The 27,580-nt window shown below is 37.9% G+C and overlaps 1 protein-coding gene across 1 annotated transcript in view; it reads left to right on the top strand.

Moving 5' to 3' along the window:
* LOC148822728 (putative C-mannosyltransferase DPY19L4) overlaps positions 1-27,580 on the top strand; it is a 60,013-nt gene that overhangs the window by 19,586 nt on the left and 12,847 nt on the right. The window contains exons 5-15 of the mRNA XM_088929298.1: positions 1,393-1,514; positions 2,327-2,472; positions 3,396-3,519; positions 4,407-4,541; positions 6,408-6,539; positions 6,627-6,728; positions 9,264-9,337; positions 9,805-9,963; positions 10,821-10,940; positions 12,006-12,126; positions 17,547-17,603. Of these exons, the coding sequence (XP_088785424.1) occupies positions 1,393-1,514; positions 2,327-2,472; positions 3,396-3,519; positions 4,407-4,541; positions 6,408-6,539; positions 6,627-6,728; positions 9,264-9,337; positions 9,805-9,963; positions 10,821-10,940; positions 12,006-12,126; positions 17,547-17,603 (1,292 nt within the window). The remainder of the gene's footprint in view (positions 1-1,392; positions 1,515-2,326; positions 2,473-3,395; positions 3,520-4,406; positions 4,542-6,407; positions 6,540-6,626; positions 6,729-9,263; positions 9,338-9,804; positions 9,964-10,820; positions 10,941-12,005; positions 12,127-17,546; positions 17,604-27,580) is intronic.

Below are 27,580 nucleotides of genomic sequence, written 5' to 3'. Positions count from 1 at the left end.
AAAGAATTTACATTTTTGAAATATGAAGTTTCTTAAATATTAACAAAAATATTGTTTCAAATGGGGAGTTATGAAAATGGTGAAAATCAGGATTTGACTGAGCGGTTTAGTCAATAAGTAAAATAAATGTTCATAACCCCCAACTTGTAAGTGGTTTCACCAGAATATACCTGAGCGGTTATATAATTGGAGGCACGTGAATTCTTTATTCTCTGGCACAGCTTTGGTGAGAGGAGTAACAATCTAGGCACACTTGGTTGAACAAATATTTATTACAATGACTAGACACAAATTACACTACACACAACAAAACATGCAACACACAAGTTATTCTATGTACAGTATTTACAAATAAGGTGTTTCAAAGGCCTAAAAATTGTGGTCACTGAGAAAACCCCAGAGTGCTCCTAAGCATTAAAAGCTTAATGGAATAAGTAATAGGTTTATTCCATGATGAAAAGAGAAGAAAGAAAACACAACGTTTCGGCCGTGGAACCTTCTTCAGGGTCTTCGCACCTGAAGAAGGCTCCATGGCCGAAACATTTTGTTTTCTTTCTTCTCTTTTCAGCATGGAATAAACCTATTACTTGTTCTTTTGCAACCTACGAATGCTGACGCAGCTACCCACCTGAACTACTTAAACTCTTAATGCCTACAGAGGCCACATAGGAGATCAGCTGCCTTCTAACTAAATGCAATGCAACCTGCAGTTAAATCTGTCTCTCTACACCCCGGATGCAACAAAATATATGGGAGCCTATATCCCTATCCATAAAAATGCACCCTGAGCAGGAAAGACATTTCTAACTGAGGTATCTTTTACCAATGGAACCCAAGTTCCCTACAAGTACAGAATAGCACACTCTCTCTAGCAAGGTTCAAATACTTAGCTCCAGTCAGGTTTGGTTTGGGAGATCATGAAGTAGGGCCTCTCACCTGGTGCAAGCTTCAAGTCCCCACTCTTTCAGACTCTTGTCTCTCCACCCCTGCTTCCCTGCTTCTTCTTGTTCTTCCTCTCTCTTTGTGCTCTTAATTGTGATCTTATATTGTGTGTGTCTGTACTGCTCCTTGACAATCATTAACACACAACTTACCTAGCTATACTAAGGTAAACTTTACAATTGTTTCTGCTAAAGGGACCCCAGACCTCAGCAAACATCCTCTCTGCTTTGAAGTTAGAAGTGTTTACTCTGCCAGGTGTCACAAACTATCTAAAATTTAAGAGACACTTCTCAGTCACCTAAAGCTGTAACAGTATTATCAGTCTTTGATGTGGAATTAGTTATTCTGCTACCAAAGCTGTGTTTATAGCATTAAGTGTTTTGCTATATTAACAGTGATTTTCTTCTTAAAGAGCAGGTCACTGAGGGATGAACTTCTGTTCTGTTGCAGGAGTTTATGAGCTGACGCATGATAACCGAACAATATCAATGCAGACCATAAATGCAGTGGAGCACCTGTCATTGTATCCAGAGCTCATCACTAGCCTTTTATATAGAATTACTGGAAGCCAGGTAATCCTCAAATTCAGAGTTTTTCCTTTGCCATGTTGATCTGCAATCCCTCTTACTCGATACATTCTGAAATCCAAAATGGGTTTTTCTTCCTAGAGGTGATCTGTTCTAACACATTCATGTCTAAGCAAGGAAAACAAAGCAGAGAGTGTGGTATTGTTAAATAGTTTTATATAAGAATCCATCCATATATTTTCTAATTTCTTTATCCAATCCACGGAGGAGATGGCACCTATACCATTAAGTAAAGGGCGCAAAGCAAGATACATCCTGGACTGGATGCCAGTCTATTGCAGTGCACACACAGAGTCAGACAAACACACACTCGCATCAGTGCCAATATTGCCAGAAGCCAGTTAACCCATCAGTATGTTTTTAGACTCTGAGAGTAAACCAGAGCACCTGGAGGAACCCCACGTGAACACCGGGAAAATAAACAAACTCCATGCAGAAAGCATCCCAGGAATTGAACCCAGGGCCCCAGTGCTGTGAGGCAGAAACGGTAGCCAGTGCACCATGATGCTGTCTTTGATATAATAATATAAAATAGAATTCTATTGTATACTGCTGATGCACACATAAGAAAGTCTAACTGCAATGGTGAAAAGTTGTGTTACCATGTTACTGAGTAAAGCTATTATTGTTATTTTCTTCAACTTGAGTATATAAAACTGTACTATATAAAATGATTTTTGTTAGAGCTCAAATGCAGTTTTATGGGAATGATTATGTAATTGTCCTCTGATAAGTATGCTCCTTGTGAAACCATGAAATCTGTGGTTAGGATTGTAATCAAATGTTCTTTTCTTTAGGAGGTGATAGAGCCTGTGTATTTCTACATTGGTGTGGTGTTTGGCCTGCAGGCCATCTATGTGACTGCCCTGTTTGTCTCCAGCTGGGTGATGAGTGGAACGTGGGTGGCAGGAATGTTGGCTGTTGCATGGTACATAATTAACAGGTAAGAGACTCCCAGACAGCACCATTTCCTGTACTTCAGCCTCTTCAGGCTCTGGAAAGAACAGAAACACTAATCGAAGTACGGCAGTTCCTTATCTTCTCTGCTTCTAAATCACTTTCTGGACATCAAACTGCATAGCTGAAAGAAGCCACTTTATTACCAAGTGGGTTTAAGTTGTAGCAGTTCCATTTCAAATCAGCATTTTTTTTGTTTCATCTTATTTTTGAGAGTTAGTCTTTTTTTGTAATACGTTAAATACATTGTTGTAGAAGATGCTACTGTTCTATATGTTTGCACTTCACATCCTTATACAATATTTAGACTTGAGAAGTATTTTAAGGTAAGACATAGCAAACCAAATTCATACATGAGAAAGCATAACGGCTCAGGAGGTTCATAAGATCTGCAGTTTATTATTCTTATACCTACCCAATTTGAATTATGTGTTTTTTCTTGGCTTAGCTCATAGCAATGATCCCCACATTTGCACAGGGGGGAGGGTGAGGAGCTTTAGCAAGATTCCTCTGACCTGCCCTCCTTCAAGCTCCTTGTCTTCTAACACAACACAAGCAAAGCAGCCTCATACTGGAAGTTCAGCGCTGATCAGAGGAGGCCTCTGGGAGTCTGTCATCATGGTTATGGCTAATGACATGACCCAGTCCCAAATGCCTGTTTCATAGAGCTCAAAATTTACTCGTGCGAGTGCTTTTTTCTGGAAACACGGCTCAACCCTTGTGCACCCCCTCACTGTGTTTGAGAATTGTACATTTGTTTCCAGGGTCCTCCTGGAAAATCCATAGAGGTTTCTGGACTCCTGGTTAAAAACAGCTAGAATAAGCTGGAATGGTCTTTTTATCAATATAAGTTTTTGTTTTTGTGTTTTATAATGTATTATTTCGTAAAATGTTGAACTGTGTTTTCAGGCCTGACACAACCAAGGTAGACCATGCCATTCCCCTAAGAGAGAACTGGGCTTTGCCTTACTTCTCCTGCCAGGTCACTGCCTTAACCGGCTTTTTGAGGAACAACATCAGCTCAGCTACAGAGGTGAAGCATGGCAAACACTTGTGCTGACTTCTGTTACAATATAGTGAACTTAATTGCTTTTAATTTTGGGAAAACAGGCTCATAAATGAGACAATAAAATGGCACTTAAAAAAACCCTCAACATAATATTGTTTTTTAATTGCTTTGGAATCACTAAATGTATAGATGGCCAGATTACTAGGGCAAATCATCTGGGAGTTGTCCCAGAATGTATTGCATTTGGTACAGGATTTTATATGAGGCTGTTGAGCAATATTAATATCAATGGACTGTAGTGTAGTGGTTCATCCTACAATTTAAAGTCTAATGGTCTCAAAATTGATAAAGAGCCTTCTATTTAAATACTGTATTAATGTTATTTTGTGCAAATGTTTATCTTGTTATATGAAATATGAAAAAATGAAATGGACATTTTGAATGTTTTTCTTTTAATGTACTCATCTTTTTAAATTTGAACGAGGTAGTCAATTTTCCTTTTATATTTGAAATCATATAGTACTAATAATGAAATGCAGAGAAAGCCTGACTATGTAGTATGTTTAATAATAATAAAGTAGGAAGACGACTTTTGCTTCTTCCAAAAGTATGTCACGTTTTATAAACCAAAGCTCCACAAATAAAGGATAAATTCCTAATTTTAGCCTAATAAATATAATTTAATGCAAACCTGATATAAAATGCCATTCTTGCTGGGGGTTAAAAACTACATCATGAGCGGCCCTTAGCAGAACAGGTGCAATATATTCTGCACAACTTATTTTTAAAGCCTCTATTACACCAGTCAGTGTGCTTCAACCACAGGATGAATAGAACCATAGCAGGAATGAGATTAGTTTAATGATTGGGAGTATCATTTGCATTTGTCTGTGACTTGTCTTTTATTGCAGATGTTCTGCTACCTGCTCATTAGTGCTTCCACCTTCACCTTTATCATGATCTGGGAGTACAGCCACTATGTGCTCTTCATCCAGGGCCTTGCGCTGTTTTTACTGGACAGCTTTGATTTGGTGCCACCACGCAAGGTACTGACACGTTCAGAGAGAAGCCATTTTTAAGAAAGGATCTTTAGAATTTATTTTTCAAAGAGATGCCTCCTGAAATTATTGTGATCATTATTATCCTTTACTTATTAGAAGAATCCTTTATCCAGGGTTACTACAGTGTATAAAAAGACATACATTAATTGTAAGTCTAAAGCAAACAATAGATACGATTTCAAGCAAGCACTTTAAAAAAACTGAAGTTACAATCATGTTACAATAGATCGACAGTAGTAAGGAGTAGGGCTTCGGATCTATAATTGCAAGGTTATGGGTTCAAGTTCCAGGTGGGGCAATGTTGTTGTCTCCTTGAGCAAGGTACTTTGGTCAGATTACACCATTAAAATGCCCTGTGGTGTAAATGGTGTTGAATAATGTGAAACAGATAAAAGTAAAATAATAATACAATAAGACAAGATAGTGTTAGTAGTAGTTTAGAAAAGGAAATTAGAATGAAACAGGTTTTTGTATGAATAATTTAATTCATTTATTATTGCACAATCATGTGTCTTCATGACAAAATAAGGTAGAATTATATATTTTTGTAATTTGCAATATTTATGTGGCTTTGTGATTTCTACTCAAAACAGTTTAAAGGGGCTTTATGAGATCTAAACTAAGTGCATAAAGCTGGCACCTTTTCTTTACATTTGTGACTGTACACATGTCAGGCAATAGTTTGCAAGTTTGTTACTACATAAAATGCATGTGCTATAAATATTGGCCTTTATATCGCAGTACTGGTCTGACTTGTCTTACTGCAAAAATCTGTTTTCCTCTTTGTCTGCTCTTATTCACAGATGGAATAAATCCTGTGGAGTGAAAAATACCCTTCTCTTGCCCTGAGCAATTAGTCTGTGTGACACTGTTTGGATTTGACAGTTCTTCTTTGTCTCACAGGGCTTCTCCACTTTCATTTGAAATTGGCATTTAGGTGAACAGAAGAGCATACTCTAGCTTTGTAGTGTAGTTGTGAGTCGTAGATGGTATAGGAAGATGAATGCAAGGGTGAGAAGTCAAGTTCAAGTCCCAATTCATGACAATTCTTAAGCTTTACAGACTGATGTTGCAATAAAGCAAGTCAGGAAGCAGTTATTTTTGTGTGAAGGGCATTATTGACTTTAGTCTTTTATGTCCGTCTACAAGACATTGTGGCCTGAGAAAGTTTATATATAAAGTTTATATCCAGTGTCCTAGAATTTGAATTGAAGGCCATCTAATGCGAGTGAAGTGCACGTCAGACAGGATACTGAATATGAAGTGAAGATGGTGTGATAATATCTTTTCATATAGTGCATTCATCCCTATTCAGTCCTAAGAAGTTGAGGTGATGCTAGTTTGAAAAATGAGCTACAGTATGTCATTAGATTACTTTGATCACCATTGGTTTGGTGGCTGTAATCTGGCTATTGTTGCCCAAGTGCAATTAGCTATTCCTGGGACCTGTGGGGCATCTGCGATCTGATGTGTTGCTCCTCCAAATGGTGCTGACTTCCCTGGATCGCAGAGTAGAGCATGCAGTGAGTCAAGCAATGATTAACTGAGTGCTCTGATGCTCCTTGTCACCTAAAGCAGTCTTGTTAATTTTTCTGATGATGTCTTGTAACTGTAAGCAGATCAGATTAGTAGATGGCACTTCCATATTGGTTGAGACCCTGAGACAGTTTTGGTTGGGGTCCCAAGTTATAAAATTTGTTAGTGACAGTGGAGTCTATAGATTTCAGTGTAACACTCTAAGGTCTCTGCATCAGATCCTATTCATTTGTCTTTCTGGCTTTAGTTGGAATAAATTATTTTGAAATCTAAATTGTTTTTTTTTATTACTCCCCCCCATGATGTCCTCTGAAGGTGGCTGATGTGCACAAGATCTACCTATGCTCAGTGGCTCTGGGATATATCATGCAGTTCCGGAATCCCAGTTTGCTGAGTTCTCCACTGCTTTGTCTCATGATGGGATCTGTGCTTGCGAGGTACTTGCAGGTAGTTAGAGTAATTCTTAGACTTGTAGAGCTCCATGTCAATGCCTTGTTTGCAGCTTGCAAAGTGGAAATTTGATTTCTTTTTCAGCAAAACATGAAGAAGGGCCCCCTTGTAACCAGACTGATAAAAATACTGCTTCATTTCTATTTGGTCTTCACAATTAGCATCATGTTCCATTATGTTGTAAAGGTAAGCATTACATTGCAAGACTTCAGTTTTGTAGATGATATATAGGGTGACAATGAAGGTAGATGGGGTGTTCATGCAACATTTTTGCGAAAACTATGGACTGAATTGGATAATTTGGTGCATGTATTAAGGAAGACACAGGTTCTACAGCAGTACATACTGGAGGGCACTACCATCACCAGATACATGAGATGTGCAAGCCATCAGGGATGCCAATGGTTGTCACATTGAGGCAACATAGTGCCCTCTGGCTTGTCCTGTCATTTCCATGGGATTATGCTTCCAGTAGTCCCATTTCTGTGTGTTCCAAATGCCATTAATCCACAGTGTACAGTTTCCCTGGTGCAGTTGTTTGAACAGGCCAGCTAACTCTGTGAGCAGTTTTCTGTTTCTAAATGATCAGTCTAGTACTGGGGTTCTTAACCTGGGGGTCGCAACATAGTCCCAGGGGGGTACGACAATAAGCAACAGAGACGGAATCAACCAAAGGTTAACACACAACCAGAGGTAAACAATTAACTATTGTATACACCTGCACGGTTAAGACGGTTACATTAGCTGGGTGACTTAGTGGTCTACAGAGAAGGAAAGAAACCCACAGACCTGGCTACAACTCCCAGCCTGCTCTGCTGTGTGCCTGGCAAGGGCGCTACATTAATGCCTATCGGGTGGGCCATGATTGCATTTATATTTGTAGCACTTTTTTCTTTTCTGCTAGGTAGTCGTGATTAGCTTAGCAATGGAGTGTTTTTAAATAGGTGGCATTTGAAGATTGTGAGCTAAAGAGAATGTGGAGAAACGCACAGCAGAAAACTCCTAAAAAAGGAAGAAAATTAGAAAAAATGACTAAAAGTACCTAGTAAGGATAAAGTACGGAGAGGACGCATGACTGGTATGTGTGGTTTGTGACGAAGTGTTGTCTAAGGAAAGCCTCAAGCCCTCCAAACTGCTACGCCACTCTTGCAGACCAGACACTTGACCTTGCAGTCTAAACCTGTTGAGTTTTTTTAACCAAAGCTACAGGAGCTAAGAGACCAACAATCTACCCTCCGTAAAGCCACCACTGTGAACCAGAAGGCACTTCTGGCGTCTTTTGTCATAGCTAACTGGATTGCCAAAACTGGGAAGCCACACACATTTGGTGAGACTTTTTTCTTACTGTGTGCTAAGGAAATGGTTTCAATCATGTGTGGGAAAAGTGCTGCAGAGCAGCTAGCATGGATACCAGTGCCAAATGATCCAGTGTCTAACTGCATTGGGCATATGGCAAGAGACGTGGAAGAGCAGGTGATTGCTAAGATAAAGTCTAGTCTGTATTTTTCTTTACAAATTGACAAGACCACGAAGAGGGAGAAATTAATGATGATTTTTTTTCTGTCGTCCACTTTCCGAGCGTGCCACTGGCAATCAACTTTTTGTTTTGCTGGACACATATGTACGTGAGGATGAAATTGACTGGAACAAGTGTGTTTATATCTGCGCAGACAGTGCACGAGCTATGACTGGCAAACACAGTGGGATTGTCACGAAAGTACAGGCCATTGCTCTGTTCACTTTGTGATCGCATTGTATGATTCATAGCCAAGCCCTTGTGGCTAAGAAAATGCCCCCCGAACTCAAACAAGTAATGGATGAAGCTGTTCATACTTTAAGTTCCATCAAGGACAGTGCAACAAGTGCACGACTTTTAAAGATTATTCCATTATTTATTTTGTATCAATATACAGTCCCGTGATCCCGCCCCCAGGCGCTCTTTCCCCACGCGCTCCAGGCCTCTGACGCTCCACTCCATCCCGCTCTGACACTAATGTAACGACCGCAGGCTTCGGTACCGAATGGAGCAGGCATAGGACTCAGGGAATGGGGTTGAACAACACAGGGACAGGGATTACAGCGCCGCACCTACACTAACACACACACGAAGGGAAGAGACTGTCTCCCAGCCTCCGTTCCACTATATACAGTCCTGTAGTCCCGCCCCCAGGCGCTGTTCTCAACCCGCCTTGCGTGCGCTTGGCTAAAGCGCACTGCGTGGCGCTACAATATTATTATTATTATTGTTATTATTAAGTGAGTTGGCTTACAGTTTATACAACGTGACGATTCTTAAATCTGTATATGTGGAGGGGGGTCGCAAAATATTTTTAACCCCAAAAAAGTGTCGCACTCTCAAAAAGGTTAAGAACCCCTGGTCTAGTAGACTCGGAGATTGTGGTAAACAGGGTTCTACTGTTCTAGCATGCTATTAGTAGGTGTTGCTTCTGGGTCCCTTCTTTCTGTTTGACGGTGTGAAAGTTTTACTCAGTGGGACAGAAGAATTCATATGCAATGCCTGTAAAACTATGAATGAAATGAGTTGTAGACTGCAAATGGAGTTCTAGCTTGATATGTGCATATATGTTTTAAACAATTGGCTGGGTTTACTACCATAGAGCAAGAACACTAATATTTTTGTAACCATTAGCATATGTATTCTGTACTGTTTTATCCTATTTTAGATTTGTAGTCAAAATTGTTTTATTTTTATAATTTTAGAGAATTATTCCTGTCAGTGAAAGTGACCATATATTCAGATTTCTTGAAGTGAAATTTGGATTAAACACCACAACGTAAGTTTTTTAAAAAATAATTAACAACTAATATTTAATATGTTAAGTAAGTTAACTATTTTTCCTACTTCATTTAGTTCCCAATCATGAATACTAAAGAAATTGGTGTCAGAAATTAAGAAAAGTAAAATAGTTGCTAAACCTTAAAGGAATTTTTGACAGATTTTTCTTTTACATACAATATTACGAGTATGAGCTAGCTCAGTGGATTGAAGGTTGTATATTTGTGTATGTTTTTACATTCTGACACTTGATTTTGGATAATTCATAAATAAAAGTAATAGAAATTATTCTGAAACCTGCAAGCCTTTTTTTCTGAGAGATGCTAATGTTTTTAATGTCTGAATCATCCAGAAGGATGAAGAGTACTCCAAAATATGGAATCTTAAATCTCCCATCATTAGAAGTTTCTTTATACTTCTCATTACATTAACTGTGACTTTGATATTTACTTTCTTCTCCTTTAGAGACTTCATTACCAACATGCTGCTGTGTCAGGAGGCTTTCCAGAAACCCAGTCAGGACTTCTTCCTCAGACTCACCCAGGCCTCGGTGCTTCCCTTCTACATACTGGTGCTGCTGGTCTGTCTTCTGTCTGCTGTGCAAGTGATCTACAAGAGGTTAAGGTATGGTTTGGCATATTTAGACAAATAGTATGTCACAAACTCAAAGTATGACCTGTGAAGTTTTAAAATTAGGCATTACTGTCATTTAATTTTACTGTACTGAAAAAAGGAAATCTGAAAATAAAAGATGAGAGTTTTGTCTAGGGAACTCCTGTCTTTGGTGACAGCACAGTGAGTTTTAACGTCAGTGATGATGTGCTTCAATAAAAAAGAAGAGGGATTTTTCAGTGGTATACTGTGTCCTTTGACTTTTGTTTTTTACAGACCAATCGCTTTAAATGATCAGATTGAAAAGACCTTTTTTATAAACAATTTCACATTTGAATGAAATATTCTGGCGTTAGATATTGGCTTTTAATCTGTAAAATCTTCTGAGTTTCAGAACACAATGCATTTATGTGTATAATGACTACTGGTGTTGCTTTAGCAGTTTGATTCATACATAATTCACAGTGCTAATTACATACGTGGAACTCAAGATAGTTTCTTGTGTGTCATTAGTTGTCAATCTACTAAAACGTCTGTATACAAGCATAGGAGAGCCACATTTCATTTGTGTATTTTTATTTATTGTTATTTGCCTGCTAAGTAATGAAATTTGACAAATTGAGAATTAACAGATCAGAGATGTGTTTGCTGGCAACACTAGTGTCCTAGCAAAATCAGGGTGTTTCTAGGACAAAGCACTGAGGTCAGAAAACAGTTATAAATAATACATTTAGTAATTTGTCATCATTTTGCCCTTATAATAGTTCACCTGGAGTTGATGTTTTAGATTACTGTGGTACTGCTATTGGTGCTTTGTTTTCTTCTGTAATAAGACTGAGCTAAATGAGTGTACAACTTGACTATGGCAGTGGGGAGCCAATGAAAATCAACCTGAAACTGGAAGATGGGAGAGTAGGAGAGCAACCAGAGGTCATCTACCATGTGTTCCATACCCTTCTCTTTGGTGCACTGGCGATGGTGTTTGAGGGGTAGGTTAAACTTGCTGCTACTAAAACTCAAAGAAAGAGATACTATTGTACGAAAAAACATGGTCCACTTCTGTGCAAATTCTAAAATAATAAATCTCCTCCTTGGCCACTAGGGGGAAGCAGATACTTGTTGAAAACGATAGCTTTCAGTAGCACAGGTATAATTAAACTGTATTTTGAAAATCTTAAAATAACAGATCTTAAGCACCATTTATTGTCTGCTTTATTAAGCTTGCATACTTTGCCTGCAATTAAAGGTTATTATATTGTAATCAAGTAGCATATTTTCTTTGGTTACACTATATTTTTTAATTGAGTAATGTATTGCATTACACATTTACTCCACTACCTTACTGTCCTGCAAAAACCACACTGCATAGACAATTTTATAGTTAAGTATAAGGCAGTAATATGCCGTTATATAGAATATTATTGTAACCAACTGTAAATCAATTTTGGCAAAGGTGTCAATAAATGAACCCAAGAGAGAACTGAATTGTTAGGGAACCATTTTTAATTGGCATCTTAATTTGAATCAGAAAAGCAGGTACAAAAGGTCCAGATTTTTTATTTTTAGTTTATTCATGCATAATTTACCATGCATGGTGTGTTAAAAAAATTGTATACCTGTATTGTTTAGTATAGTTAGGATTTAAATCACATGATGTCTTGCTTTCTGAGGTGCACAGAATATCACATTCAGTATTCAATAACACTTTCAAGGAAGTCAGAACATTGATGATTAGCTCTTTGATGACAATGATGTTGGTTGAAGTCCTGCAGCAGATACTTTATTTCTCAACACTCAGTTTTGTGTTAGCTTTGTGTTGTGTACACAAAGATAACAAGTAGGCTTTGTGGTTTTAATTGTCTAAGTTTTAAAAAAAACCTGTTGCACTAATTTGCAAAACAGGGAGACATTCCTTGGTTTTTATGTGTTTATGACCTGGTACTGTAGGTACAGTATGGTGCTCATTAAATTCAGGAAGCTGAAATATTTTTCAAAATGTGTTTGATGCACATTTACTTAGATTTATGACTTTCCCTTAATGTTGCCATCTTCAGGATGAAGTACCTGTGGACCCCCTACATATGCATGTTCACGGCGTTCGGAGTGTGTTCTCCTGAGCTCTGGGTGACCGTATTCCGGTGGTTAAAGCTGAAGTCAGTTCATCCAGTTGTACTGGTGAGTGAAGCTTAAAGGGTCTGTTGGATTAATGCTCAGATTAAATCACAACTGCAACAGACCAGCCACTCCCAATAATAATAATAACAACAAGCATGAAATGTGTCATGCTGTAGTATGACTTTGACTTTACCTGCCTTAGGCATGAACTTGCTCCCTTGTAATTTATTTCACAAAAAAGAAAGAACAAACTTTTCATGTTTATTTTGGTTTCCTTCCATCATTTAGATTGTATAATTAGCATTAAGACAAAATATTAATAATTTTAATGCATATGTACACCTAAAAAAAAACATTACACTCACGGCAGACTATACGATAAGCTATTTTATATATAAATAAATGAGTAATCTTACATTGTGCCACTGCCCCAAGGTGTTATTCTTCATCTACGGTGTAATAAGGTGTTTATGCACTGCTACCCATCCATAGTATTCCTCTCTTCTGTAATTGATGAAACTGCCTGCTCATGCCTTAGCAGTTAACTGATTCAGAGTTGCTTATCTGTTTTGCTTTGCATCTCAAATCAATGCGAGGAAATTAAGGTTGATGCATATGTGCTTTTGTCCACAGTTGTCCCATAGTTTTTCCCTCAGACTTCCATCCCAATTAGCCACTGTTTCTCATACAAGATCAGCGAGTTTAGCAGTCTTCACTGAAGGTCCTGACAAAAAAGTCCCAAAACCACCCCTCTCTAAACTCACTGAGATCCCTTTTTCTAGCCATGATAGCCAAAATAATGGGCAAGTGGGCCTGCCCAGCATTATACATAACTCTCAGCATGATGGGATGTTAATTGCTTCATTAACTCAGGAGCCACACCTGTGTGGAAGCACCTGCTTTCAGTATACTATATACAAAATTTCAATACATTATGATTCTATATTGTAAAACAATAAAATATGACCAAGTCCAAGGGGTGGTAAATACTTTTGATAGCCACTGTAAAAAAACAAAATAAAAAACAAAATAGGCACTATTAATGATATGTGAGATGCCCTCCAGAATTATTGGCACCCTTGGTAAAGATGAGCAAAAAAGGCTATAAAAAATGTCTTTGGTGTTTATCAACTTGATCTTACACTGAAAATAGGAGAGAAATCTAACCTTTCAGTGAGGTAAAATTATTCAAAGGAAAAAAATATCCTTATAATTTTTTTTCTCAAAAACACAGGTGTCACAATTATTGGCACCCCTAAAAATTCCTATGAACAAAATCTAATGACATATATTCCTCTTAAGCTCTTAAGTGGTCATCCATGACCTCCTATTTCACTGGCGTATAAATATGAGGTAACATGCAGGCCAAACACCCTTAGTCATCCATCAACATGGGGAAGACCAGAGAATACAAAAATGAAATGAGACAAAAGGTTGTTGACCTTCATAAATCAGGCAGTGGCTATAAAAAAATAGCTTCACACCTGAAAATACCCATCTCCACTATTAAGACAATAATTAAGAAGTTTCGAACAACTGGAGCTGTGTGAATCTGCCTGGAAGAGGACGCATGTGTATTTTGCCCCAACGCACAGTGAGGAAGATGGTTCGAGAGGCAAAACGTTCTCCAGGGATAACAGTTGGACAATTGCAGGAGTTGGTTGCATCCTGGGGTCACCAAGTCTCCAAAACTACAATTAGTTTAGCCACCTCCATGCCAACAAACTATTTGGAAGGCTTGCCAGAAGAAAGCCTCTGCTGTGATCAAACCACAAACGTGAGCACCTGGAGCTTGCTAAACATCACTGGAACTTTGATTGGAACTGGATTCTATGGTCAAATGAGACAAAAATAGAGCTTTTTGGCAACAAATACCAAAGGTGGGTTTGACATAAAAAGAGTCAAGGTCATGTAGAAAAGAACCTTATCCCCACTGTGAAATATGGTGGTGGGTCTGTGATGTTGTGGGGCTGTTTATCTTCTCAAGGCCCTGGGAATCTTGTTAGGATACATGGCATCATGGACTTCATCAAATACCAGGAGATTTTAGATCAAAATCTGGCTGCCACTGCCAGGAGGCTAAGACTGGGTTGTGGTTAGATCTTCCAGCAAGACAATGATCCAAAGCTTACCTCCAAATCCACACAGAAATGGTTCACTGACCACAGAATCAAGCTTTTGCAGTGGCCATCCCAGTCCCCAAACCCCATTGAAAACCTGTGGGGTGAGCTGAAGAGGAGAGTCCACAAGCAAGGACCAAGGACTCTGCAGGATCTAGAGAGATTTTGTATGGAGGAATGGTCTCAGATCTCTATATATGTGTTCTCCCACCTCATCCAGCATTATAAGTGAAGACTCAGTGCTGTTATCTTGGCAAAGGGAGGGTGCACAAAGTACTAAATGCAGGGGTGCCAATAATTGTGACGTGTTTTTGAGAAAAATGTTTATTTTTTTATAAGGATTTTTTTCTTTGGAATAATTTTACCTCACTGAAAGGTTAGATCTCTCTCATATTTTCAGTGTAAGATCAAGCTGATAAACAACAAAAATATTTTTTCATAGCCTTTTTTGTTCATCTTTACCAAGGGTGCCAATACTTCTGGAGGGCACTGTAGATTTTTCTATACAAACACACAAGTACGGTATATTATTAACTGTCATCTTGTTTTAAAGAAAACCAAAAGGCCCCTGACTGTGGCAAAAAGATTTCAGGGCTTGGTGCTAATGTTTACTTTTAAGGACTCTAAAGAAACCTAAATATCACTTTACAAAACCTGTGTTCTGTCAGTTGTTTTTGGTCTAGAGGTATGAGGATTTTGGACCCCAAAATGAAAACATATGTTCCTTTGGTTGTATTTTTTTAGACATGTTAAGTTTGCCAAATATTCCTCTGCTCTACACCCTCTAAGTTTGGAATCAGCAACTGTTGATCAGCTTCTCATAGGTCTACATGCCTTGGCCTGTACAGTGAGAATGATGACCATAAGGTTGTTAGAATTAGCCAGTAAATTGTAAATATACTGCTAGCTATTTCTAGTCAACAATTATTCCAAGCACGTTAAGAATCCAGAGAATGCCATCCTAGAAATATAATGCTCTGTATAGCAGAACTAATCACGTTAAATTGTCTTAATTACTTCATGCCCTAAGTGTCACACAGTCTTCCACACTGGAAGAAGGCTCCACAGCTGAAACGTTGTGTGTCTTTTCTTCTCTTTTCAGCATGGAATAAACTTTTACCTGTTCCTTTGCAGCCTACGCATGCTGACACAACTACTTACTTGAACTACTTATACCAACATTGTTATTTATCTAAAAAAGATCGATAAAGACTTTGTCAACATTCACTTTAATTCCTCCTTAAAGTATCATGTAATTTTTCTCTGTTCCAATTGTTAATTATTTTACCAATATGAGCAGGTGCCCAGTGCCATATTACAACACAAGAAATGTACTCAATCTTAAGCTTGTTTTAATTTTTTCATGTAATTTTAAATGGTGTACAGCTCCCTGGCTTGGAGTGCACTAAAATTTCCTTTCTCCACAAAGCAGCCCCTGCCAAATGCACTATAATATTCTAACACTGAAATTCACTATGTACCTCTGGCTTAAAAATATATAGTGTTGTCACCTAATAGCACTCTCAGGGTTGTTTTTTTTAATTTTTAAAATGAATATTTGTTCTGATTTATTGAACAGTCTCATGTGATTGTGCACACATTTGTTGTGGCACTGTTTTTCCCTTGTGGGTGTTTAAGCCACAGCGCAGCCTCAGGGTTTCATTAATAAATTTGGGTCATAAAGCATCACTTCTGCAGAGGAATTTAGGCTCTTATGAAAATGAACTCGCCAACTAAGAAGCAACAACTCGGTCACAGTTATCCGATTATATATACAAAAACAACAGCCATTTGTATTTTAGTGCTCTGCTGGCACTCCAGAGACAAATGGCAAAAGAAGATTCTCTGCTTTTCAGTGCATTTTAAATATTAGTCTGTAATTGTTGAGCACCATCAGTCAGAAAATTAGGAATCTGACTCTGGCATCTAACTGGGCTTTTAGCATCTCCCCTGTATTGATTGGGAAACACAGATTCATAGCAATATGAATTGTGATGTTTTCCTGATTGTGAGCAACCATCACCTTTTGACATTTTACCACCTATTACTGAGTTCCTGGCACAAATGACACAATGTTTTTCTTCTGTTTTCTCGTTTGATTGTCTTCCCAAAGTCCCAGGTTGAACCCTGTGTGCAATTTGATTGCTGTCATGAGTTAGATTGCTGTGCCTTGTAGTTTGTGACAGCCAGCTTTAATGCTCAGCCATCACAAACACACAGGGTGCTGTTTCCATCAGGGCTGTGAGTTGTTTACCACTTTGTCCCTAGCTTTTGAGGCCACTTCTCATAGACCATCAATAATTTGTGCTGACTTCAACACAGAAATGCCTTTCCACTCAAACTTCAATAAGCCATCTACAGTCAAAGCAAAGGGAAGTGGGTCACTGTAGCCTTTATTCAAAATGCACCCAAAACCTGTAATGTTATTTATAGCCTTAATAGGAGATCTGATGTATTCATTTCCTGTGAGCCATGTCAATAGCAACAGTTCAGAGACTCATTTTACAGACATGTCAGGGATGATGAGGCATTACCCTCTTAATTAATAGAAATACATTTCTCTCCCACATATTACACTAGATAACATATAGTATATAGATCCTGTGAAGCGCAACAGCAGTTAAGTAGGTTAAAATGCTTATATTGTTCGTTTTTTAAACTTTTGGGAATGACTAATGAGAAATAAGTTATATTTTGTAAAAATCTTGAATTGCCACTTTTTTGTTTTACACATCAAATTTACACAGCAGCCAATTGTGTGTGTTTTTACATCTCAGCTCATGGCTGTGAACACTGACCACACACAGGGGAAGATGAGAAAGTGTACGTAGACTTCTGTGCCAGTGCCACCTCAATCAGTTGTGCACCACTGTTTGGGGAGTCCTCATCACACTCAGGCAGGGGTCTCAGCATAGCTGGCTAATGACATGATCCAGGCTCAAACCTGCGATCATAAAGCTTAATTTTTGCTCGGTTGAGAACTTTTACCAATTTAGCTTTTCGGGTGAGCTCATAAGTAAGTGATTTTAATGAAAAGGTAGGTTTAAATGTGGAACCACAACAAATGTGTCATCTCTTCCTTGTGTCTTCACTAAAGCACTCTGTTGATCAGAGTTGTCAAAGGGTCAATCATTAAAATCATCACTTGCAAATCCTTTTTCAGCAAATGCTGAGTTATTTATGTAATCTTTAGTTTACTAGTTGATTAAAGTAGAAGTTAGAAATCCTAAAATGGGAAGAAATTGAAGGGTCACTGTTGCACTTTTGTAAAGCTATTACAGAGTTTTGAATGTACCAGAATTTCCTTGAAGTGACAATTACAAATTCTTAACATTTGCCCCTTTCTTATTTTTTAAACAGGCTCTTATATTGAGTACTGCAGTCCCAACAATAATTGGATTCAGTTTGTGGAGGGAGGTAAGTTCTACCACAAAACCTCAGCAGGTAAATGAAATTGCCATGGACCACAGTGTTCCTAAGAGATTGCAAAGGGTATTTTGCTATTGCTATTATGCTTTTGCTATTAATATTTGTGCAAAACTACTGATATAATGTAAATTTTATATCAAGTATAATTATACTATTTAGTTCATTAGTACACTCATACCCTGGTATATGAATCTAATTTGTTCCTGAAAATCTTTTTGGAAGGTGGAAGATTGTAAATCGAAAATAAAAATTCCATTATTTCTTATGGGGAAAATTCCACCCCATTCTGAACCAAAGACAAGTTCACTCAAAAACCACCCTAAACATATAATATGATATAGATCATTATAGTAAGCTTAGTGCACAATGCAGTTCTACTCAATTAAGCCAACTATAGCTGTAAAATAATGATATAATATTTACATATTTCATTCTTTTGTAATAGATCGCTATCCAAGCGATTATCTAGAACAATGTGCATACTGTTGTTGACTATTACGCTAAAGAATCTTTTTCTCTTCCTTAAGACCCCATAATGAACAGAAACTACAAAACAAACACAAAAAACACTTTGAAAATGTGAGCACAAGCTTTTGTTGTGATCGTAAACAAAGCACTGCTGCCTCACACCGTCCAGAACCACAATGCCTATCGCCCACGCAGAAACAAACAACTGTTCAGTGGCACTGAATTCAGATGTTCGCAGAAGATTCTCAGCCAAAATTGGTCACTTTCGAACTTCAAAATTCGAATTGGCAAAATTTCGTTCTTATAACGAATTCTTCAGGTTCAGATTACCGAAAATATATACAGGTGTATGAGTGTATTTTTAAAAGAGTAAAATGATTCCTAACTCGCATACAGTGTAGTAATAATGTCAAATATCCATGACTATAATGTATTTAAGCACCAGCCTTTTCCTAAATTCAATTTTCATCTAATTCAAGGTTTTAAGCAAGTTTAATGTTTAAATTTAAAAGATGATTTAAAGCTGCAAGCTTAATCTTCTGAGAAAACAAGATGGTAAACTACATTTCTCTTTGTGCTTTGAAAGAAGTCTTAGTCATCATACCTTGCTTGTCATCATGTTTGTTGGAAAATAAACAGTAAAACCCACCTTAATTGCCAACTTAGTCACATCATGAAAAAATACTGGCAGTATTCAGTTTTGGTTTATTGGGAGTACTGTGCCAGAGTCAATAGTATTTTAAAAGAATGTGAAGAGCACCCATAGGAACCACTCACTGTCCAAGTAGTGTATATATGTTATTAGTCAGATGTGACTGTGATTCCCAAGCACCACAGAGGCTGGGTGGGAAACTCAACACACCGCATTGACCCCTCTGACCTGCTCAGTGCCATCATTGAAAGTTGCAGACTCTGCAATGGGGCCTGTTCTACCATTTCACAGATTAGATACTTCAGCAGCGTTTTTTGCCAAACCTTTCTGTATCCTGATACAGAACTCAGATATGCTAGCACAGTTCTGTTTAACAATAGCAGTGTGCAATAGGAGTGTATGCAATAGTTTTAAGTGATTATTCTAAGCTACAATGTAAAGGTTTTGTATTATTGTTTGCAAAAAAGCCCCCTGGCATTTTTTTAGACCTAGGACTTTTTAAAATATCTTCAGATTGTACTTCTTTTAGTTAAACTTTTGTGTTGAATTTCCTGTGATTGAATCAGTTAATCACTGTAATTTGTAGAGATAATGTTTGTTCTGTTGTCTGCAGAGGAAATTAAATAAAATTTATGATGACATATTGTTAAGACAAATATACATCCAAAAAAATTAAACTAAATTCCAATTTAGTTGACTTGTATCTAGGTTTTGGCAAGCATTAATTAAAGCACGCTTTTCTCTGTTTTGAACACCAAAATCAAATATTTGATTGCGGCCATTCTCCAAAGCTCTAGGCATAGAAAAATGAATGTTATACATGCTCATCTTTCATTTAGCAGGACAATTTTTCCAAGTTTTTTTAGACATTAGCGTGAAAGTTGCAGCTAGAGCATAAATTAGTTGCCAGCCCTTATTTTCTATATTTAATGTTGTCCATCTCTCTTGCAGTGTTAGCATACTATTCAGGTTGTACAAATATATTGCCTAAAGCACAGGACTATTTTTGGTTTTTACAGAGGCTAAATTGCAGTGCTTCCCAAAAGATTGCTTTGATTAGTTTTTAACCCATAGAGCACAGTAGTTACGAGATGTTGCTAAATCTTTTCACTCTGTATTAAATGTGTCAAATAAGTCATTTCAGCCGCTTTAAAAAAAGAGAGTGAGGGGCTTGAGAGAAGCTTTAGAAATCAAATTATACTTCATGCGTGCAGTTTGTTTTTGTCAGAATTGCCTTTTGCAGGCCAAATTTTGACATGAACAACGTGAGCTCACATTAATGCTTCTGGAATTACTCATAGCCAAAGTGGCAGTTCTTCCGGTCCAGTGCAACTGACAGAGCTGTACATTTCAAACCTATTATCTTTCCTTTAATATAAACACACAAATATTACAAGAGGACTTAAAAAGAACAACACAAAAAATTAAAAGTGTAGATTATTTTGTCTTTACCACTAGATTATTTTTCTATTTTATTGAGGCACAGCAGCATTAGTCATTACCCTGATGAAATAGAAACAAAAACTTTTTAAATTTTTTTTATAAAATACAGCAGAAAGATTTATGGATTCTTTCCTACAGTATGTCAACTAGGATATTAATATTTCTGGAAGACACTATATGCCCCATTATGAGACACTGAATTTATGAATTGTCATATGTAACCAATTACTTCATGCGTCTTTAAGGTTATGTGTCTGTAGGATCACTGCGTTTTTCAAAATACTGAATCCACCACTGAAGTGCAGCACGCTCTTGGGTGACATATGACTACCATTATGCAGCAGCATCCCCACTAAGAAGCAGATCAGGTGGAAAATGATACATATAAATATTGGGAAAAAATTGCAACACCTGGGTAAATGGTGGACACCAAGTATATTGAAAGCAAGGGTTCCATACAGGTGTGCTTCAACTATTAATTAAAAAAAATAACATCCCATCATGCTTAGGGTTATGCATAAATATGCTGGATAGACCTGGTGGTCTGTAATTCCATATAAAATGTCAGCAAGAGGTGAATTCAGTGACTTTGATAGGTGGGTGGTGGTTGGGATGCATTTGGCTGAAGCTTCAGTGAACCAGATTATAATAATAATTGCTTACACTTAGATAGCGCTTTTCTGGACACTCCACTCAAAGCGCTTTACAGGTAATGAGGACACCCCTCCACCACCACCAATGTGCAGCATCCACCTGGATGATGCGACGGCAGCCATAGTGCGCCATAACACTCACCACACATCAGCTATCAGTGGGGAGGAGAGCAGAGTAATGAAGTCAATTCATAGATGGGGATTATTAGGAGGCCATGATTGGTAAGGGCCAATGGGAAATTTGGCCAGGACGTCGGGGTTACACCCCTACTCTTTTCAAGAGACGCCCTGGGATTTTTAATGACCACAGAGTCAGGACCTCGGTTTTACGTCTCATCCGAAGGACGGCGCCTGTTTACAGTATATTGTCCCCGTCACTATACTGGGGCATTAGGACCCACATGAACCGCAGGGTGAGCGCCCCCTCTTCCACCTCTTCCAGCAGCAACCTTAGTTTTTCCCAGGAGGTCTCCCATCCAGGTACTGACCAGGCTCACACCTGCTTAGCTTCAGTGGGTTGCCAGTTGTGAGTTGCAGAGTGAAATGGCTGCTGGATAGCTTATTGATGTTTCAGAACCAATGCAAATGTGAACGTGGAAATCCAAGGGAAAGATATCATCACCAAAGGCCAACAGTGGGCAAAAGTGCATAGTCCAGGATCATAATATTTATCTATTTATTCAAAGTGCTAGCCAAAACTGGTGAGCAAGTGCAGATCAATAGATTGCAAATTTCAACCTGGGGTGCAAGCAACTTTATCAAAAATTGTTGAGAATTCCACTGATACCATAGTTAGATTGCAGTGCATAAATTACTCAACACATCTGGAAATGCATGTTTGTGAGTCCAGTGTTGTAAGAAGCATAGGCAATGGACTACTTAATTGTGGAGAAATGTGATATGGTCAGATAAATCATCCTTTACCATCTCGACAAGCAAGAGCATGTGTGGTGCCAGCCTAATGAACTCTACAGTCCTGAGTGCTTGATCCCAACAGCAAAGGGTTCTGGTGGTTCTTGTAATATTGTGGAGCCATTTTCCTGGTATGGTTTGAGTGCACGAATTCCCATAAAAGGCAGGGTCAACAGGGGGAAGGATGACAAAGCCCCCATCCACAGACCACATGTGGTCATCCATTGGCTTGATGACCATAGACCTGGTGTTATCCATATGTCACAGCCTTCCCAGTCACCAGATCTAGATTCTAGAACAACATTTGAGACAGTATTTTCCATCTTCATCAACCAGGCATGAGTTCATTGACCTTCTCATGGAAAAATGGTGCTGCACCCTTCCTGCAGAATTCCAGAAGCTAGTAGACTCTATGCTATTGGACATACAGGCAGCACACAGTGACACAACACACTACTAACCGACTTTACATTGGTTTTTCAGTTGTCCATTATCTGTACTTCACTACTTAAGGACGAAATTAAAATAGGCCCGACTAAGCAAACACAAAGCACAATTTAACCGCAGGAAAACAACCCTACTCTGGGCGGTGCCATTGGATTTGTAATGATCAAGTAGGCAGGACCTTGGTTTAACATCTCCCCTAAAGGACTGCACCAAAAAATTACTGTACCCGTTCACCATACAGGGGTATTGTTTTATAAATCTCTTCTAGAGGAAAGCCGGCTACATTACTTACAGCAAAGAGGTTTTCCCAAGAGGTCTCTCATTCTATGATTGATTAGACCCAGCTTTGCTTACCTTCAGAGGTGTTAATGCTGCTGATTGAAAAATATGCAGATTAATATTAAGGCATGTCCATGTTGTATTGTAATTTGCTGAGTTGATGCATCATGTACCAAATGAAGCAATGACCTTCATCAGTTTTAGGATTAATTATAATTGGCAGTGATTTGATTTTTTAAAACTCTAAGCTTGGTAATTGTGCAGCTTAGAGAATATATGGAGTTACTGATCTGAAAGGCTGAACAATGAATGTCTTGTTGCATAAAAGAGAAATTTTAATATAGCATCAGAAATGATAACTCTTGTTTTAATCACTACATAAGAAAGTTACAAATAAGGCTTTTCCACTTGTTTGATTTGGTTGGTTGTAGCATAGTGATCAGTGGATCCCTTCCATCATTTTCTTGAAGGTTCTAGAGGAGGCAGTTTTAACATCATGGCTTTCCAGCTTTTTTTAGATAACCTGGATCTTCCCTGTAAACAAGCTGGTATGAGCTTAATGGTATCAAAGTTTAGCTAAGTTTGCAGTCAAAATCTTGTTTACACTACTATTGTTTGAAGGGCCAATAGAGGACGCTCACCCTATTGTCTGTGTGGGTCCAAATGCCCCAGTATAGTGACAAGGACACTATACTGTAAAAAGGTGCCATCCTTCAGATGAGACGTACAGATGCAGCCATTCAAAATGCACGGGCGATACCGCATTATTTTCCGGTACGCTGTACGCAGTCTACCGCAAGTTACCGGTAAATACCGCAAGTTACCGGTAAATACCGCTAGCAAAATAATAGTATCCGGAATTTCCGCAAGGTGGAGATAATAAAGCTCAACCTCTCATGTTTGAGCTGTAGCCATCAAAGTCTTTAACGAAGATATTACTAATAGTATTAATAATAAATGACCTTGGACAAGCTGTAAACTCAAAGTATTGCCCTGGTCCACATTCTTTTTTTCATTGACCGTCTTTGTAAAAGTAACACCACAGCATTTCGCAATCACGCATTTTTTTCCAATCATGCAAAGTACAGTAATTTTTGAGAATCGATTCACCATGCCTTACACATGCTCATAAAAGAGATTGATTTAGGAACATAAACATATTACCGTATGCAAACTGTACTGTATACAGTATGTATATGTATATTTAATGTCTTAACTGTGCCCGTTTAAGTATTGAATATTTATATGGAATTTTACCACTGAAGGGAAATCTTAGTGCCTGAGCAGAAAAAGAATAGGAGCATACTGCAACGCGTGTGAAGGCCATAAACGATATTAATTTTGGAACATAAACATACAGTATATGGCTGGTCTCGGTACTTTAAAGAAAACATACACGAAACATGGTTTCATTATGACCAGAATCGGTCTTGAGATATTTTTAACTTGATTTACAGTATTTGAGAGGTATGTCTTGACACCGATACTACGTAAGTACTGCTCACGTACTGTATATGTTTCTAGGTTTATATTATGCATTTCATACGGTCAAATTACTCTTGAGCAACTGATAAGAAGCGCGAAACGGTATGCCCAGGGCGTTTTAGTTTCGTTTTGTGCGGGGACTGCTTTAACTATATCGCCGTGGATTGATTAGAGATATCAAGTACATACAAGTCATTTTTTAAATGTTGTAGTTTGTCTTGTAAAAATGTTACGAGAACATCATCTGTCAACAATTACACAGGTTCTGTTTCCATATTGCGGATTTTGGTTACGTAATATTATTTTCTAATTTAACGTTGTGAATATATGATTTGGGCAAACAGAGCCGCAAAGAAGTACATTATGGGTTGTTGTTTTTTTTTGCAGTTTTATCTAGAACAAGCGATGCTTAAACCTTTGTCTGATTCTTGTGAAACTATCCACACGACAGTTACCCACAGTAGGAGTTGACTTCAGTGATGTCACTGATGGGATGTTTCTAAAAATCCATCCTCTGTAAAACGTCTTCTCTAGTTGTCCTGCATATGTATTCGCTAATGAAGCTGTGTGTTCTGAGCCTGGATCTCTACATTTCTGTATGAACCAGCTTAGAGGGCTAAAGACAGCTTGTGTTTAAATTGAGTGTAAGGTAATTTATGCTTTTAAAGTCATGGTCAGCATTTATTATTGTACTGTGCTGTAAACTTGTTCTGTGCCTAGTCACATTATTTTATAGCGTTTTTATAGCGTTATCAAATCTGGTGGCGCTGTGTGTTAGTTTCCTGACTCCCATGGAACTACTGTACAGTATCACTTTATTTTTTAACAAACATTTCTTTGAAAAAATGAAACGTTTCCCTTGGTCAGAGATTAAATAAAACCTCACTCACACCAAACAAATTTATATTTCTAAATATCACAACATGATCGAATTTAAGTCTTTTTAATAACAATGAATAGTCACCTATGCGTTACAAAATAAACATTTATATTGATTTGAATCGCGTTTTGATTTAAATCGTAAATGCGTGTTTAAATATATGTGTTTAAAGGCGATATACTGTATAAAAGCGCTGATTCTTATGGAGTGTGTTCCGCCGGGGATTCAAAACATTTGTTTTTTTTAATCGCGTATCTAAGGAAAATTGCAGTATAACTTTGTTAATGCGCAAACAGTGGCATGTTACATTATAATTTGGGTGTCTCCCCTTGCCAGAAAGCTCTAAATTGCATTTTGAGTGCGGTTTTTGACTTTTTCTAAATTGCAACCCATAAATAAAGCTGATAAAGCTTAGACTAACTGTATTCTAAACTGTATTACAACGTAAATTGCAAAAATGCACTTGGAATCTGTCCAAGCCCTCCTACGAAAATTATTTAAACTGCGACACTGATCATTCATCTCTAAATAAACTTTATTTTATATAGCGTTTTAGGCGAATAGGTAATTAGATTGCTCATAAACCTAATCGCTTTTTCTACATAAACACAGCGTGATTGCTCTCTGAAAATGCTTTTCCTTTATATTTAGGCTCAGATTTCAACTATAGATCGCATTATTATAAACTTTCTTGGAAAAATGTATTTTATGTAAACCATGTTTGCTATTAATTCATTTAGGGCTAAAATACGTTCATTGTCTTCCAATCGAGTCGAGTTGACATTAGAAGCTTGCCACTCCCGGACTGTTACACCAACGCATTAGCATGTTAAAGCGACTTAATTGAGGTGCCCAGCTACCAGTTAACACTGTACTTCCTACTTTAAAAATACTTGTGAAACCGGTTTAATTCGTCACAGCCAGCACTCCTGCAGAGAGGGGGTTGTACTCTTAAAGTAGAAGCAGGCGAGATTTCCAGCGAAAGACACCTCCCCCCCCCCCCTCAAAAACCCAGTAAGCAGTAAGGCTTTATGTTGAAAATTGAGGTGGATTTTGTTTATGATAAAGAGAAGAAACTGGGATGGGAGGAGGGTTTGGTTTTGCATAAGGGGCGGGATTATGATAATTGGAGGAATTTGCGAGAGTATAATGGTTTGATATATTTGATTTTGTATTGTGGTCGTTATCTATGTTTTTGGTTGGTATTATGTTTATATGGTTGTTTTTGTTGGTTGGTTGTTATTATGGTTATTAATAATATGATCTATAGTTGAAATCTGAGCCTAAATAAAAAGAAAAAGCAAGTGATTAGGTTTATGAGCAATCTAATTACTTATTCGTTTAAAACGCTATATAAAATAAAGTTTATTATTAATTTGCTGGACAGAGCGGTGAACATTATTATGCATAAGACAAAGATAACGATCCTGATCAGTTTAGAAATCTGTGTACGCTGTAAGGTTTTTACTTCTTAAACTTTTAAAATACACGTTTCGAATAGAAAGAAATCCTCTTCCTGGTACAGTCGCATGAAGAGAGAGGCGAAACAGCCCTACACAGCCCTGTCGCAGTACACGAATATAATCATATCGTTATTAAATTCTTTAGATACGCGATTCCATATTATATTAGCAGAAAAGCTTAAACTACCACTTTTTCACACGCTATTTCACATGTTAGTTAAATTTAATTTATTTATATATTATATATTTATATCTCTGACCAAGGGAAACGTCTCATTTTTTCAAAGAAATGTTTGTTCACAACGGCGACTGTCAGAAGATAGGACACAGCGGCTCAGGCACCCGCTGAATGGAAAAGGGGCACTTTAATGTTCTGTATGGCTAATACTAAAGCCAATACTAATATTCAATACTTTAATATCCTTTTCTGTATGTTTAACAATAGTGGGTACTGGCCTAATTCGTCCCTGCTCCCGTTGTTAGGTGTTAATGTGTTGTTAAGTGTGAATTTGTAGCTGTTTCCCTGGGGTCTGGCTTTTTTTCTGGAAAACCATAACTGGTCTTGTCCAGATTGACTGTCGGCGCCCAGGTCTGACAGTGCTGCTCCAGCAGTGCCAGGTTCTGGCGCAGCCTCTGTTCTGTGGGCGACAGCGGGACCAGGTCATCTGCACAGAGCAGGAACTCAATTTCCATAATTAATTCAGATCAGTAAATCAAGGGACAAAACAATTATTGCGCCCGGGTCCTCAATGGGCTTTGACGTGCTAATGCGTTGGTTTAATAGTCCGGGTGTGGCAAGCCTCTAATGTCTCCCGACTTTGAAAACCAAGTAATAACTTAACTATATGTGCAAACGTTTCATATGTTGCCGTTGTGGATGCCTGTGGAGTGTATCTTATTTGCCGCGCGCCCTCCCCCCCTCTTTCCCTCAATTCAATTCAATTCAAGGTGTTTTATTAGCATGGCAGATGGGTTCAATCAGTGTTGGGTATTTACTTTGCTTTGAGATTCCACTTTTAAAGGTGATATATACATTTTTGACTAAAATAAATTGATATCTTTGTCTTCTAAGCTCTCTGTGTACAGTGGAGCCTCCTGTCCAGCCAGCACATGTCCACAGACATTCACAACAGCGACATATCATAAAACGTTTGCACATATAGTGTGCAAAAATGCACTTTATTTACTAAAAATAAGACAGAGATACTGTATCAATTTATGTTGCATTAGCCTGATAATGATTAAAAAAACACATATAATTAAACACGTGTTTGCGATTTAAA

The sequence above is a fragment of the Atractosteus spatula genome, chromosome 12 (genome assembly GCF_055471065.1).
Source record: "Atractosteus spatula isolate fAtrSpa1 chromosome 12, fAtrSpa1.hap1, whole genome shotgun sequence".
In the NCBI taxonomy this organism is placed as follows: Eukaryota; Metazoa; Chordata; class Actinopteri; order Semionotiformes; family Lepisosteidae; genus Atractosteus; species Atractosteus spatula.
Note: the sequence above shows the minus strand (reverse complement) of the source record. Positions and strands in the feature narration are given on the sequence as shown.